This window comes from Xyrauchen texanus, chromosome 36, assembly GCF_025860055.1.
Source record: "Xyrauchen texanus isolate HMW12.3.18 chromosome 36, RBS_HiC_50CHRs, whole genome shotgun sequence".
Lineage (NCBI taxonomy): Eukaryota > Metazoa > Chordata > Actinopteri > Cypriniformes > Catostomidae > Xyrauchen > Xyrauchen texanus.
Window position 1 is genome coordinate 6,229,693 of NC_068311.1, and position 15,080 is coordinate 6,244,772.

The 15,080-nt window shown below is 37.9% G+C and overlaps 1 protein-coding gene across 11 annotated transcripts in view; it reads left to right on the top strand.

Annotated features, from left to right (window-relative positions):
* robo2 (roundabout, axon guidance receptor, homolog 2 (Drosophila)) overlaps positions 1-15,080 on the top strand; it is a 572,271-nt gene that overhangs the window by 494,680 nt on the left and 62,511 nt on the right. For all 11 annotated transcript variants that reach the window (XM_052106908.1, XM_052106906.1, XM_052106907.1 and 8 more), the window contains 6 exons: positions 3,645-3,850; positions 6,778-6,859; positions 6,957-7,122; positions 7,432-7,598; positions 8,273-8,394; positions 12,077-12,308. In XM_052106908.1, coding sequence (XP_051962868.1) covers positions 3,645-3,850; positions 6,778-6,859; positions 6,957-7,122; positions 7,432-7,598; positions 8,273-8,394; positions 12,077-12,308 — 975 coding nt within the window. The remainder of the gene's footprint in view (positions 1-3,644; positions 3,851-6,777; positions 6,860-6,956; positions 7,123-7,431; positions 7,599-8,272; positions 8,395-12,076; positions 12,309-15,080) is intronic.

Genomic DNA, 15,080 nt, shown 5'->3' on the forward strand with positions numbered 1-15,080 from the left:
CAACCTTTCAATTAATAGACTTTTCAGTTGAAAAGTAAGAGGGATTTGTGGTGTCAGCCAAAAGTGAAAATCGGCAGAGAAATTTCTTAAATTACATTAAACGTGTTTAAACTTAAAATGATGTGCACCAACGAATCATACACAATTAGACCGGAAACATACATTAAGAAAGTCAGTAGGGTCAGTTTTGATTTCATGTTGATTTTAAAGTACTCCACACCACGGCAGAATATGAACATTAGTTGAGAACATTAGTTTCTTTATCAGAACTGGCCTTTTCTTAACTGTTTTCTGTAATTTTGTTGGGAAGCCAATGAGAACTCTCTGAAATATCTGCCATATCAGTGTAAACAATTGGCATAGAGGAGATCTGGCCGATTTGAAAGAACTTCAGCCCAGTCATGTTGAAACGCAACATAGTTCAATATAGTTCAAGACTAAAAGACTCATTCCACCCAGAGGATGCAGTTTTAATCCAGATACAGCCATTATGCTTCATGAGACTCGATCAGTCTGCACATGCATCTCTGGGGCTTACACTGGCGTGATGGATACGCAGGCAAAGCACTCTGGGGTTTAACCTCGGCGCTGGGTAATCCTCGTTGATGAATTAGGATGGCAACTCTTCATCCCTGAACTTAAATGAGGCATTCTGATGGAGATTTGGACAGTATAAATACCATACTTTATACAGAGCGAGACAAATACTAACTAACAGCAGAAAGAGAGGCATGGAAGACACTTCGTTTGAAGCTGTATTTAAGGGTTAGAGGTGCAGTCTGTTATTAGCATCAGCAGGCTTTTTCTCATTAATACATACCTGCTAATTAATGTGTCCTCAGAGAGGCAGGGGGACAGCACACACATGCTATTATTGCATTATTATTATTATTAGTCAGAGAAATAAATGGTTAGCGCTTCAGGGCCATTAGATTCCCACTCATACATCACACATACATCATTGTGTGGAATCTTCACAAAGATTGTATTTGCACAGACAAGGTTTGAAAGTGCTGTTATCCCACTAGTCTTAAGTAAGGTCTTGTGATTATACCCACACAGAATTGCGATATGTTTTTACAGAAATAAAAAGTAAAGTGCCTGACGTGGTCTTCTGCTATTGTAGCTCATCCACCTCAAGGTTCGATGTGTTGTGCATTCACGAAAAGTGTACAGAGTGGTTATCTGAGTTACCATAGCCTTTCTGTCATCTCGAACCAGTCTGGCCATTCTCTGTTGTCCTCTCTCATCAACAAGGCATTTCAGTCCACAGAACTGCCACTCACTGGATGTTTTTTGTTTTTGGCACCATTCTGAGTAAACTCTTGAGACTGTTGTGCATGAAAATCCCAGGAGATCAGCAATTACAGAAATAATCAAACCAGCCCGGCTGGCACCAACAATCATGCCACGGTCCTAATCACTGAGATCAAATTTGTTTTCCCTTTTCTAATGGTTGATTTGAACATTATCTGAAGCTCCTGACCCGTATCTGCATGATTTTATGTACTGCACTTCTGCCACATGATTGGCTGTGTAGATAATCGCATAAATAAGTAGGTGTACAGGTTTTAATAATAAAGTAATCAGTGAATGTATTTCAAATTACCACAAAAAAAATTTACGTTTTCCTACAGGTAACAAATATTTTACCAAATCATATAGGATTTTGAATGTGCTCATTTATACCACATAAAGTATATGAATTATAGTTTTATATACAATATGTTCGTATAAGTAAGGGATAATATACAGTCAGCCTGAAGGGTTTAATTTTGTGAAAGCAACCGGCTGACATTGCTACTAACCAAAAAATATACAGAATGCGATAAAAATATATTGTAAATATTTAAATGGACATAAAATACTGATTTGCTTTGAAATTCTGTAATTATGCGAGAAGAAAGAAATCGCTGAACAGCCGAATTCCACCTCCGGTTTGCATTGCAGTTCTGTCTGTGTTTATTTTGTGAAAATGACCCTCATTATCTGGTGTTTTTGTTTTGTAAATACCGTAATGACTGTCTGACTGCTTAATATCCAGCTAATTACAAAACTACTTGCTATATAAATAAATCAATTGACATGAAACATTGATTTGAGTTTAATTATTTTAATATCTTTCTTGTAGAGCTCATACAGTGATCCGAGAGGTAGGATAGATGACCCGCAATACCCGGATGACCGGTCTGATATGTTTTAATCCCCTGAAGTGCAGTTGTTACTCAGATATATCAGACCACTAGATGGCGCTATTGAACAATCAGAATCGAGTATTCCAGAAGCGTGTAATAAGGCCATATATCAGATTTGTTTATGGGAATGCTCAAAACAGTGTGTATTTTTACGTTTATCCCAGTGCAATGCATATACCCATAGAATTACATTGTTTCTAAAAGTGCATTACATTAAACACAAATTTTGCTTTTACAAACCAAATTTATAAACACAGGAACAAATCAAAATTATTTTCTGTGCTAATTGACAGCATGTCACAGTGAAAGCTTGACCTGTTTCAAAGTCACAGCATTCCTGAAGAACTACTAGGCATGAACTAATGGATGAAAATCTTTCCATGGTCACCGAAACGTAGTTAACCCATCATTATAAACGGCTCATAGAGCAAATAATCCATGTGATGTAGAATGGAGGTTTCATGTTTTGAGAAACAGTTTACGACTCCGTCTCAGCCCCCACACTCGGATGTATAGTAATGTATGAAATTTTACTCAAGCTCTGGTTCCTAAATTAAGGAACACAGGCACTGTCTGGAAACTTCAAAACCACCTCTGCCACATCAGTGAGCTCGAAAAATGAAGACTCTGCGTTTCTCCCTGTTTTTCCCAGAATGTTTTGGGGGTAGACGCTGCCCTGTGGTGCAACCACAAAATGTGCGTGTAACCCCGTTCCATCCAGGAATAGGGTAATCATGGCTTCCTCAAGCTTTCTGCGCCACACGTGATAGTGTACCACCAATGTTAATGTTTCCAGACACTTTTAATGACGAACACGCTCTCCTTGTCCTATGCTAAAACAAATGGATGATACATAAGAAAGCTGTAAAGTCATTATGTTGTGTTACAACATGTTGAGAATGAATTTGTTTTGATGGACAAGTCTGCTAAATGCTAACAATCCAAGTCAAAATTATCAGAGCATAACATAAGGGTTAAACAGGAATGTTCCAGATTCAGTACAAGTTAAGCACTTGAGGGATGATATTGATTACCACAAAAATAAATTCAACTCGACCCTAGTTTATTAAAAAAAAGTAAAAAGATTGGTTACAGTAAGGCTCTTACAATGGAAATGAATGGGGCCAATCCAGAAACATTACAATACACACTGTTTCAAAAGTATAGCCAAAAGATTTTAGTGTGATAAAAATTGCTTTTTTTACCTTATCAGCGTAAAGTTTATTCAATGTTGCAACTTCGTTGTCATGACGACGTAACTCATGTCATTTGGTAAACACTGTAATGCCAGTTAATGCCAGTGATCTAAAAACATGTTAACACCTATAGTATCACTTTTTATTTTTAATTAATTTAGTAATCAACATTTTGCCACAAATGCTGTCGATTGAGCTTAACTTGTATTAAACCTAGAACATTCCTTTAGTTATTTTTCTTTCTCTCTTTCAGTGTTGACCGATCGTCCTCCCCCCATCATCCGGCAGGGTCCAGCTAACCAGACTCGGGGTGTGGACAGTGTGGCTCTTCTCAGGTGCCATGCATCCGGGGAGCCCGTGCCCACCATCAGTTGGCTAAAGGACGGGGTCAGTCTTCTGGGGAAAGATTCGCGTATGTCCCTGCAAGACCTGGGCAGCCTGCAGATCAAAGGCTTACGGGTATGCCCAAATATTTTTATCATAAATTATCATAAATAATTTTAGAAAGTAAATATATATATATATATATTTGACCAATAGATTATATGATATGGCCATTATTTTATTATGGCCAATGGCCAAATTAAAATCTATCTACCAACTATTCTATATTACTGCATTTTTCCACATATTAGATTTATAGTGAAACTAATATCATTATAAACATAAATTATGTCAAGTGTGTCCAAACATGGTATACACTATTGATTTGTCTTTTTATTTTCTTTTTTAAAGCAGTGTTCATAATAAAATCAGAAAACTATAATGTGTTTATATGAGGTATCATATTAGTACTTTAGTACAACATTGAAAAAGAGTCTAAAGTTTGAATTGAAATAAGCCCTGCTATTGATTTATTTTTTTTCCTAGATCAGATAGATAACTATCATTTAAAAAATAAATAAAAAAACACTAATATTGGCCACTATCGATATAGTAACCAATTTATTAGACATTCCTAGTAGAAAGCACAAGCTCTGTGTGTGTGTGTGTGTGTGTGTGTGTGACTCCCAGCTGTCAGAGCCTGTCTATGTGTAAGTGTGATGTATATGCTTAGCACAATTCAATCGGATATCGGTAAGACATAACAGAGACGGGCAAAGGGAATCATATTGCATTACGGGGATGAATGGGGAATATTGATTTTGGTAAATTGTTTGATACTATCACTTAGGGATACGACATCCCTCCCAAGAACCATTTATGGAAGTCTGGACGGGCTCCAGCTACACACATTTCACACATACTGTATGCACACACACACACACACACACACACACACACACACACACAGACACACACACACACACACAAACAAACAAACAAACGAACACACTTTCAGGGCCATATTAAATTTTAAGTCCCCAAGCCCGCCTCATCAGGGTGGAATAACCATTATGGCTGACAGCGCTGCCCACCTCTGACATTTTATCTAATAAATGGAGGCAAGGTGCTCTTACGAGGGGCAACAAACAACTGGGAGAAGGTCCCAGAAATATGGGGGGCAGATATACGCCAGCTGTCATCAGTCCAGTGGGTTTCAGTGACTCTCCCTTTAAATGAATTAGTCTACCTCTCTTTGCGGTTAAGTCTGTAAATTTGCCAGCAAGGGTAAAAGCTGGCATTAGTGTCAGCACTTAAGCCAAACTGGACGTTACTCAGTGTTAGTATTTCCATCAAAGGGACGATTGGGTTTGTGTGTTTTAACCGCAGATCAAATTGATTTGCTGTTCACTTTTTTAATGCTTCCAGATTCTAGAGATATTCAAAACTATTTTCTTTTTCCAAATTTGCTTTATATTACCTTAAAAATGTGAACAAACCTTGCTTAGTCTGTTCGAGCAGCAGTATCTCAGCCAATAGAGCTGTTCACCGTGACGTTAATTTGAACTCGGAAGTCTAATTCACCATGGGATTCCTCAAGATTTTTCTTTGGGTTTTCATAACGGGGCTTTTGAACGTATCTGTAAAATAAATTATGTTGTAAACATTATATGACGATATGTGGATGTTTTGTTCTACTACACAAATTACACACAGTCATACCTCAAACGTTAATTTGGAAGCCGCCATGTGAAACACATGGCGTTCGAGGGATGAACGTGTTTTATTTATGTTGTAGAACAAACCGCCCTTATATCGTTAAGTAATGCTAATCACAGACCTTGTTTGACTCATAAGTTCAAAAACCCCATTTAATAAACCCATAGGAAAATCCAGAGGAACCCATGGCGAATTCTCTTCCGGGTTTCTTGACTACAACTTGAAAAACTCTATGGCATGAGTTTGGGCTGGGACTATCTGTTGGACCATTGGCAGACGAGAGAAATGTTCTGGTTACCTTTTAGTAAACAAACTTTATTTTTGCAATTTTGTTTAGTGAATTTAATGGTGCAGAAATTACACACTTCCCCTTTAAATTTAAAATCAGTTTCGTTTTAGTTAATTTCAAATATTCACCCCTTCCTTCAGTCCTCCTTTGGAAGCTCCGCCCTCGACTTTTCATAATCCATCTTTTTAGTTTATATTCGTCTGACCTTTTTTCTTGGTCTGTTTCTCAGCCATTTGTCCTCCTTGGAGTTTAGAAAGTTCGCATCATCCAGATTTGCAGTCGCTCTTCTAATGAATTCCCTCTCGCTCTGCCCCACCCCCCATACTGTGCACGTGCAAGAACCACCCCCTGTTGCTGACTGGCTGGAGTTGTGTTGTGTTGTGTTGTGTGGATTGGTCTGATCCACTTTGTTGTTGTCCCATTTACAGAGCCAGGGCTGTGTACAAATACTACTTTTTCAGCCCACCTACAGAATGGGCATCTAGCAGACTGTGAGGAGATATTTGCAGAATTTGACAAAAAGTGTATTGGATTAGAATTAATGAGTGCAACTTTAATATAAAAAATAATTATTTTAAAATAATTTGTAAATTGAACACTAAAATATATTAACTTTTATGAAGTAATCATAGTTATGGAATTAGTTGAAGAACCAAACTGAATGTTTATGGATTATTTTTAAATAATTCTCAATAAGATTATTAATTATTAAGAAACTGCTGTTGTTCATTTGTGTATTTTTAGTCCGTCAACCACTGTTTTTTGTTTCTTTTAGTTTTAGCCATGTTGAAAACTCTATTTTATGTTTCCTGTCGCCATCTTTTTCCTAAGTGTTCTGTACTAGAGTGTGTTTTTGAAAGTTTTCATTGGTGGAAAATGCCATTCCAGTGTGAAGAGGTCTAAAAGTATCTAATTAAATGCATTTTTAAACCAGAATGTTTTAGTGTTGACGTGCCCTTAGTTATTCATTATTTTTTTCAATAAATCAGCAGTTTTCTCCTTGGTTTTATTTGACCAGAATAAGGCTGATAATGACCCTCTCTTTTTCTTTTAGCTCACTGATTCTGGTATATACACCTGCGTGGCAGCGAGTTCAAGCGGGGAAACATCGTGGAGTGCTTTCTTGGAAGTCAAAGGTACTTTTGCACTAATGTGCGATTTTCGAAATCACACTTTTGGCTGTGAACAGTGTGACCTCCTGATGTTCTTATAATTATTATCTTCACTTTTCAGAGTCTGGTAGTCTTGTGGTGGTTAAGGACAGAGATGAGAACGAGCTCCCAGGTCCCCCGTCCAAACCTCAGGTTACAGATGTCACTAAAAACAGTGTGTCGTTGTCCTGGCAACCTGGCCTGCCTGGGGTGTCAACCATCTCCTCATATGTTATTGAAGCTTTCAGGTATTCATTTTTGCATATTATCGTGTTTTTGACAGTACGTGATAATTAATATGACATACATTTTTGTGTGACACAAGATTCGGCCATTTTTACGCAAACAAGTCTGGGAGGTATTCAAGGATAGTCCAGTCAATATGTCATACCAGTAGACAAAATAAAGGTTGTGACCTAGTGCATTAAGACAATTTAAATAGACTATATCTCTTTCCCTTAAAGCATAATTTGCATCAAAATAATTATGTCATCCTCTTTGACTAATGTCTATAAAGACATAACCAACGTTTGTAACATTGCCTTATTTTCATGCAGCCAATCGGTGAGCAACAGCTGGCAGACTGTGGCTGATCACGTGAAGACCACACAGTACACCATTAAGGGTCTCCGACCCAACACCATATACCTGTTCATGGTGCGAGCAGTCAATGTCCAAGGCCTGAGTGACCCCAGCCCCATGTCTGAACCCGTCCGCACTCAAGGTACTCTGACTTTACTCATGCTGAAATGCTTTCACGTATCCCAGCCTAATATGCAGAGACAGCTATAAATAAACAATTCGTTGGTTGATTCCACTGAAATAAATGTAAACATTGTGGCTATGTGGAAGTGAATAAAATTGAACAAGGGCTGTTGTTTATGGTTTTAAAAGCTTAAATATCTGAACTCTGACCTGGTGCTTCTTTAAAGTCAGTATCAATCAACTAAAGTCAGCACATGTCAAATTGTAGCTGTTGCGCATTGAAAAATAAACCTAGTTTAGATACCAAATGGCCCAATGGTCCCACAAGCTCATTAGTTCCAGTGAGAGAGTATAATTTAGAGCAAACATCTTCTACATTCAGAGTTTATAATTAAGTTAGTGCCCTTGCTGGTACCTAAATGATCATTACAGGAGGAAAAAACACCAGCCTTGAAATGAAAAAGATTAGATTAAGGTGCCACAGAACTCTCCATATGTTCATTAGGGGTGAGTGATTCTTGAACCCTGGGTGGATGTAACCTCACAGGTTAATTTGAAGCTGAGGTTTCTGCTACTTGTCTTTTTTAGAGGATTAAATTGTATTTAAGGGATTATATTGTACTGGTCAGTAATTTAGCATTGTCAATGCACTATAAGATTAAATGGCATTGTCTTATGCTTCTCTCTTCACAGACATAAGTCCTCCAGCTCAGGGTGTGGATCACAGACACGTACAGAAGGAGCTGGGAGAGGTTATTGTGAGGCTACACAACCCTGTGGTCCTCAGCCCCACCACCGTACAAGTCACATGGACGGTAAGATGCTCTGTGTTTGGTCAGAGGTTGTAGCGCATGAATTGTGATTTTTTTATTTTATTATATATATATACTGCCATTTGTACACTTATATACACTTGACTGAAATATTTTGAAGGTGAATGCTCAAATGTATGAAATTCATTTGTAGACAAATATAATTGTACTAACATATTAATTTACTTAATTACAAATCTAAAATTTTATGAAAAGAAAAATGTTTTTTTTTAAATGGCTGACTTGGAAAGTATAAAAAAGGCAGTTAATAAGTGCCCAGTATTGATGGAAAAGCATCCCATGGTGATAAATCAAGAAGCTGGTTGAGAAAATGTCAAGAGTACATTTCTGCAAATTCTGTGCAAAGAGTGGCTACTTTGAAGATGCTAAAGTATAACATAGTTTTTACATTTACATTTATGCATTTGGCAGACGCTTTTATCCAAAGCAACTTACAGAGCCATTATTAAAGCAACAATCCCCCAGAGCAACCTGGAGTTAAGTGCCTTGCTCAAGGACACAATGGTGGTGGCTGTGGGGCTCAAACCAGCATCCTTCTGATTACCAGATTACCAGTTATGTGCTTAGACCACTACACCACCACCACTCCTTTTTTTATTTATTTTTAAACTATAGAAATTGCAACACAATTCCTATAATTCCATTTCTGTTCTTCCATAGTTTTGACTATTAGTAAGTAGTAGTAAGTGACCCTAAACTTTTGACCGTTAGATATATAAAGGTATAAATTAATAGCTTTTTTTGCAAAAAAAAACTTTGCAATTCTAGGGTCCCAGAGGGTTGGACAGAGATTCTAGGATGTGAACTTTGATTGAACGAAGGTTATAGCACATAAGTTGTGGTTGAACATAGTTTGCTGCAAATGAACTGGGATTGGACAGATGTTATAGCGGATGAACTGTGATTGGACAAAGGTAAGAGCATGTAACGGTGATTGGACAGAGGTTGTAGCACATGAATTGTTATTGGAAAGAGGTTGTGGCACATGAACTGTGATTGGACAGAGGTTGAAGCACATGAACTGTGATTGGACAGAGATTATAGCACATAAACTGTGATTGGACAGAGATTATAGCACATAAACTGTGATTGGACAGAGGTTATAGCAAGTAACCTGTGATTGGAAAGAGGTTATAGAACATAAACAGTGATTGGACATTGGTTGTTGTGCATGAACTGTGATTGGACAGAGGTTGAAGTGTATGGAATGTGTTTGGACAGATGTTATAGAACACAATCTGTGATTGGACAGAGGTTGTAGCACATGAAATGTGATTGGGCAGAGGTTGTATTACATGAACTGTGATTGGGCAGAGGTTGTATTACATGAACTGTGATTGGACAGAGGTTATAGCACATGAACTGTGATTGGGCAGAGGTTGTATTACATGAACTGTGATTGGACATAGGTTGAAGTACATGAACTGTGGATTGGGCAGAGGTTGTATTACCGTACATGAACTGTGATTGGACATAGGTTGAAGTACATGAACTGTGATTGGGCAAGAGGTTATAGAAAATAAACTGTGATTGGATATATGTTGTAGCGCATGAACAGTGATTGGACATTAGTTGTTGTGCATGAACTGTGATTGGAGAGAGGTTGAAGTGTATGGAATGTGTTTGGACAGATGTTATAGAACACAATCTGTGATTGGACAGAGGTTGTAGCACATGAAATGTGATTGTCCAATCACAGTTCATGTAATACAACCTCTGTCCAGAGGTTATAGCACATGAACTGTGATTGGGCAGAGGTTATAGCACATAAACTGTGATTGGATATATGTTGTAGCGCATGAACAGTGATTGGACATTAGTTGTTGTGCATGAACTGTGATTGGAGAGAGTTTGAAGTGTATGGAATGTGTTTGGACAGATGTTATAGAACACAATCTGTGATTGGACAGAGGTTGTAGCACATGAAATGTGATTGTCCAATCACAGTTCATGTAATACAACCTCTGTCCAGAGGTTATAGCACATGAACTGTGATTGGGCAGAGGTTATAGCACATGAACTGTGATTGGGCAGAGGTTGTATTACATGAATTGCGATTGGACAGAGGTTATAGCACATGAACTGTGATTGGGCAGAGGTTGTATTACATGAACTGTGATTGGACATTTACATTTACATTTACATTTATGCATTTGGCAGACGCTTTTATACAAAGCGACTTACAGAGCCCTTATTACAGGGACAATCCCCCTGGAGCAACCTGGAGTTAAGTGCCTTGCTCAAGGACACAATGGTGGTGGCTGTGGGGCTCAAACCAGCATCCTTCTGATTACCAGATTACCAGTTATGTGGTTAGACCACTACACCACCACCACTCCAGTACATAGGTTGAAGTACATGAACTGTGATTGGGCAGAGGTTGTATTACCGTACATGAACTGTGATTGGACATAGGTTGAAGTACATGAACTGTGATTGGATAGAGGTTGTAGTAAATAAACTCTGATTGAACCGAGGTTATAGCATGTAACCAGTGATTGGACAACGTTTATAGAACATACTGTAAGTTCAACAGATTACTCTTGAAACTTGGGGGTGCAATACTGTAGATTTTTATGGCTCTTGTATGATGTTCCTCATTTGTACGTCTCTTTGCATAAAAAAACATCTGCTAAATGATTAAATGTAAATTCATATATTTGAATAAACATCTATAATCTCTCTGTATGGAACAAGGTTATTTGACATAAAATCATAATTGTTTAGTTCATTTTGAGCATATACATCTTATCGTGTGTAAATTTCAATTTGCGGCAGTTTGTGAGTTAGCACAATTTTAGTGTTTAAAACAAAATCTCAAACAAGTTCTTGGATGTTGATGCCATTTCCCACAACAGTATTCCAGCATTGATATAAACTTAAAACTTAAAGTGTTTATTGTTTGTTGAATTGCATTAAAATGGAGGTTTTACAGCTTTGCCTGTGTCACATTAGTCCATAAGCACCCTCCTGCGGTATATTAATGACTGCCATCAACAATCATTATGGAGGCAAATATAAGCGTCTGTCCGTTGAGTCTAAATGGTGGATAGACTGTTCCAGAGGTATTTTCCTCATATGAATAATCCATAAATCATTAACCTATATGGTCTCTCGATAACAACAGCACTCTGGCTGTAAACATAGTTGGTGTCAAGAAAGCTTTTACGATCCTGAATCATTCAATTAATGAGAGTTAAAAAGCGTAGGAAAGAAGCCCATCGGGCTGATTTACTCCACGTGTAGGGTGGAAAAGCAGATGTTTAATATCTCACTCTGAAAGCCAGATTCTGCTGTTAAGTAGACATTAATGTGAGTTATGGACATTCTTTCTCTTGGTAAATACAACCTTTCTCTGCCAAATTACAAAATTAAACACAGCAGAGGCTTTCAACAAATCAGGAGTCCTGTTTACTTCTATGAATTGTTGATTGCATCTCTTCTTTGATCTTTAGCTTGCATTTGTATGTATGTATGTTTATTTCTTTGCAGCTTTGTGCTTTTATTGCACTCTGCCACAGCATGTTTTGCGGAGACGGTTCTATCTTTCAAGATTGTTGTCAGTAGTATTTTATTTACAGTTTGTCAGAATCATGCATTCCTGTCTGCTCTTTTTATTATTTCTCCACTCTTGATTCTTTTTTGCACTTTCTTTGATGATCAGGTGGACCGTCAGTCTCAGTTCATCCAGGGCTACAGGGTTTTGTACAGGCAGATGTCAGGGCTGTCCTCCCCCGGGGCATGGCAGACCCAGGATGTTAAGGTCCCCTCTGAGAGGAGCATGGTGCTCTCTGCACTGAAGCAAGGCATCGTCTACGAGATCAAAGTCCGTCCATACTTCAATGAGTTTCAGGGCATGGACAGCGAGTCCCGGACAGCCAGAACAACTGAGGAAGGTACATGCATTGACTTCTTTTATTTGATAAAGGAAAAAGAAGATGACTTAAAAGTCACAGAGTTTTGTATTTGATTTATTGACGTCTTTCAGCTCCTTGAATTCCAAAACAGCTAGATGGAGTTCAACGGACTGAAACTGAATCCATGGGTCTTAAGACATGTTTAACAGTTGAACTTTTATTAACATGACATGTAATCTTAAAAAGGTTGTGCTCATGGCGCAAGACACTGGAAAACGGTTAAAGATGTCTGTCTATGTCACCAAAAGTTGTAAAATGGTGCAGAAGAAATAGAGGATGTGCTCTTTGTAAATGGCCGTTTATAATTCCAATGCATTCATTTAAATACATCAAAGCATATGTAAACTGAGAGGCTGGATCTATTGCTGGTTCTGCCCAGCTTGCAACCAAGTCTAGTACACTGGTAGACAAAAGTTTGGAATATTGTACAGATTTGCTGATTTGGACGGAAATTGGTACTTTAATTCACCAAAGTGGCATTCAACAAATGTAAAAAACATTACCATCCCTATTTGGAAAAAAAAAAGTAATTTTTGATCAAATCTAGACAGGCCCCATTTCCAGCAGCCATTATTCCAAAACCTTATCCTTGAGTAATCATGTTAATTTGCTAATTTGGTACTAGAAAATCACTTGCCATTATATCAGAGACAGTTGAAAGCTATTTGGTTCATTAAATTAAGCTTAATATTGTCTTTGTGTTTGTTTTTGAGTTGCCACATTATGCAAAAAATTGGCTTGGTTTAAGGTCAATATTAGGTCAGAAATGGCAAAAAAAAAAGAAACAACTTTCTCTAGAAACTCATCAATCAATCATTGTTTTGAGGAATGAAGGCGATACAATGCTTGAAATTGCCAAAAAACTAAACAAAAACGAAAAACATTTCATACAAAAATGTAATTCAAAGGTGTCACAACAGTCTTCAAAGACAAAGGACAACTGTCTCTAACAAGGACAGAAAGAGATGTGGAAGGCCAGATGTACAACTAAACAAAAGGATAAGTACATCAGAGTCTCTAGTTTGAGAAATAGATGCCTCACATGTCCTCCACTGACAGCTTCATTGAATTCTACCCGCTAAATACCAGTTTCATGTACAACAGTAAAGAGAAGACTCAGTTCAGGCCCTAAGGGAAGAATTGCAAAGAAAAAGCCACTTTTGAAACTGAAAAACTAAAAGAAAAGGGAGTGGGCAAAAAATGCAGACATTGGACAACAGATAATTGGAAAAGAGTGGTATGGATCTTAACCCCATTGAGCTTTTGTGGGATCAGCTAGACTGTAAGGTGCGTGAGAAGTGCCCGACAAGACAGCCACATCTATGGCAAGTGCTACAGGAAGTGTGGGGTGAAAGATCACCTGAGTATCTGGACAAACTGACAGCTAGAATGCCAAGGATCTGCAAAGCTGTCATTGCTGCAGGTGGAGGATTTTTTGATGAGAACACTTTGAAGTTTTTCAAATTGTAATAGTGATTTTTCACATTATTAATGTCCTGACTATATATTGTGATCAGCTGATTGCCACTTTGCTTAAAAGTACCAATTTAATTCCATAAGAGCAAAATCTGTATATTATTCCAAACTTTTGGCCACCAGTGTAAATCCCTTAGGCCAGTGTCATAACATGTACTGCAGTAAGCAATACTGGCCTGTTACAGTATGCTGCTATCCACGGCACTGCAGTAAGCTTTTCTCTGGCCCTGATGGGACTCAGAGGGAAAGACATTATCATTTTGGCAAACACATTGACCTTTCTTTTCCATGGAAGTGTGTGTTTGGTTGACAGGACACTAAACTAAACATGACTTTACTGCTGATTGAAACAGACTCTCTGAGAGCCACACTGACACACAAGCATAGTCTCATGACAACCCATAATAATTCATATGAGATGGTGAAACTGTGAGATATCGTACATCTTGGCTCATACGAAAATTATGACTTTTATGCCCATACATTATTTCAAATCATTACAATTCAGGCATCAAATATGAGCTAGCCTCCTATCAAACACTTTATTTTAAAAAAGGAAACATCTGTGAACAAATTTGGTTTCAAGTTCCATTTTTATTTATGCAATACAAGTGACAGATGTACAGAAGTATATCAGTAACCTGTAATATAATCTCATCGACTCATTCGAAACCCTGATATGTTCTTTCTTCCATGGTACACAAAGTAATTTTCCTTTTCAAATCAAAGTTAACCTCAGGAGAACATTTGTTTAAGTTTATTTAGGTATGTGGAAACGTATGTGGAATATTGCTCATATTAAGCCACCAAAATAAAAATATTAGGAACAAAATCACAGTCTTAACATTTTTAAAGAAACAAGCATAGAAAAACCAACAAAATAAAAATGTTTAGCTGTTAAAACCACCTGCCTTATATCGTGTAGGTCACACTCGCGCCGCCAAAACAGCTCTAACCCCTCAAGGCATGTACTCCACAAGACCTCTAAAGGTGTCCTGTTTTATCTGGCACAAAGACTTTAGCAGCAGATACTTCAAGCCCTGTAAGTTGCGAGATGGGGCCTCCATGGATCGGACTTGTTGGTAAAGCACATCCACTTGATGCTCAATCGCATTGAGATCTGGGGAATTTGGAGGCCAAGTCAACACCTTGAACTCTTTGTCATGTTCCTCAAATCATTCTTGAACAATTTTTGCAGTGTGGCAGGGTGCATTATCCTGCTGAAAGAGGCCATTGCCATCAGGGAATTCCGTTGCCATGAAGGGGTGTACGTGG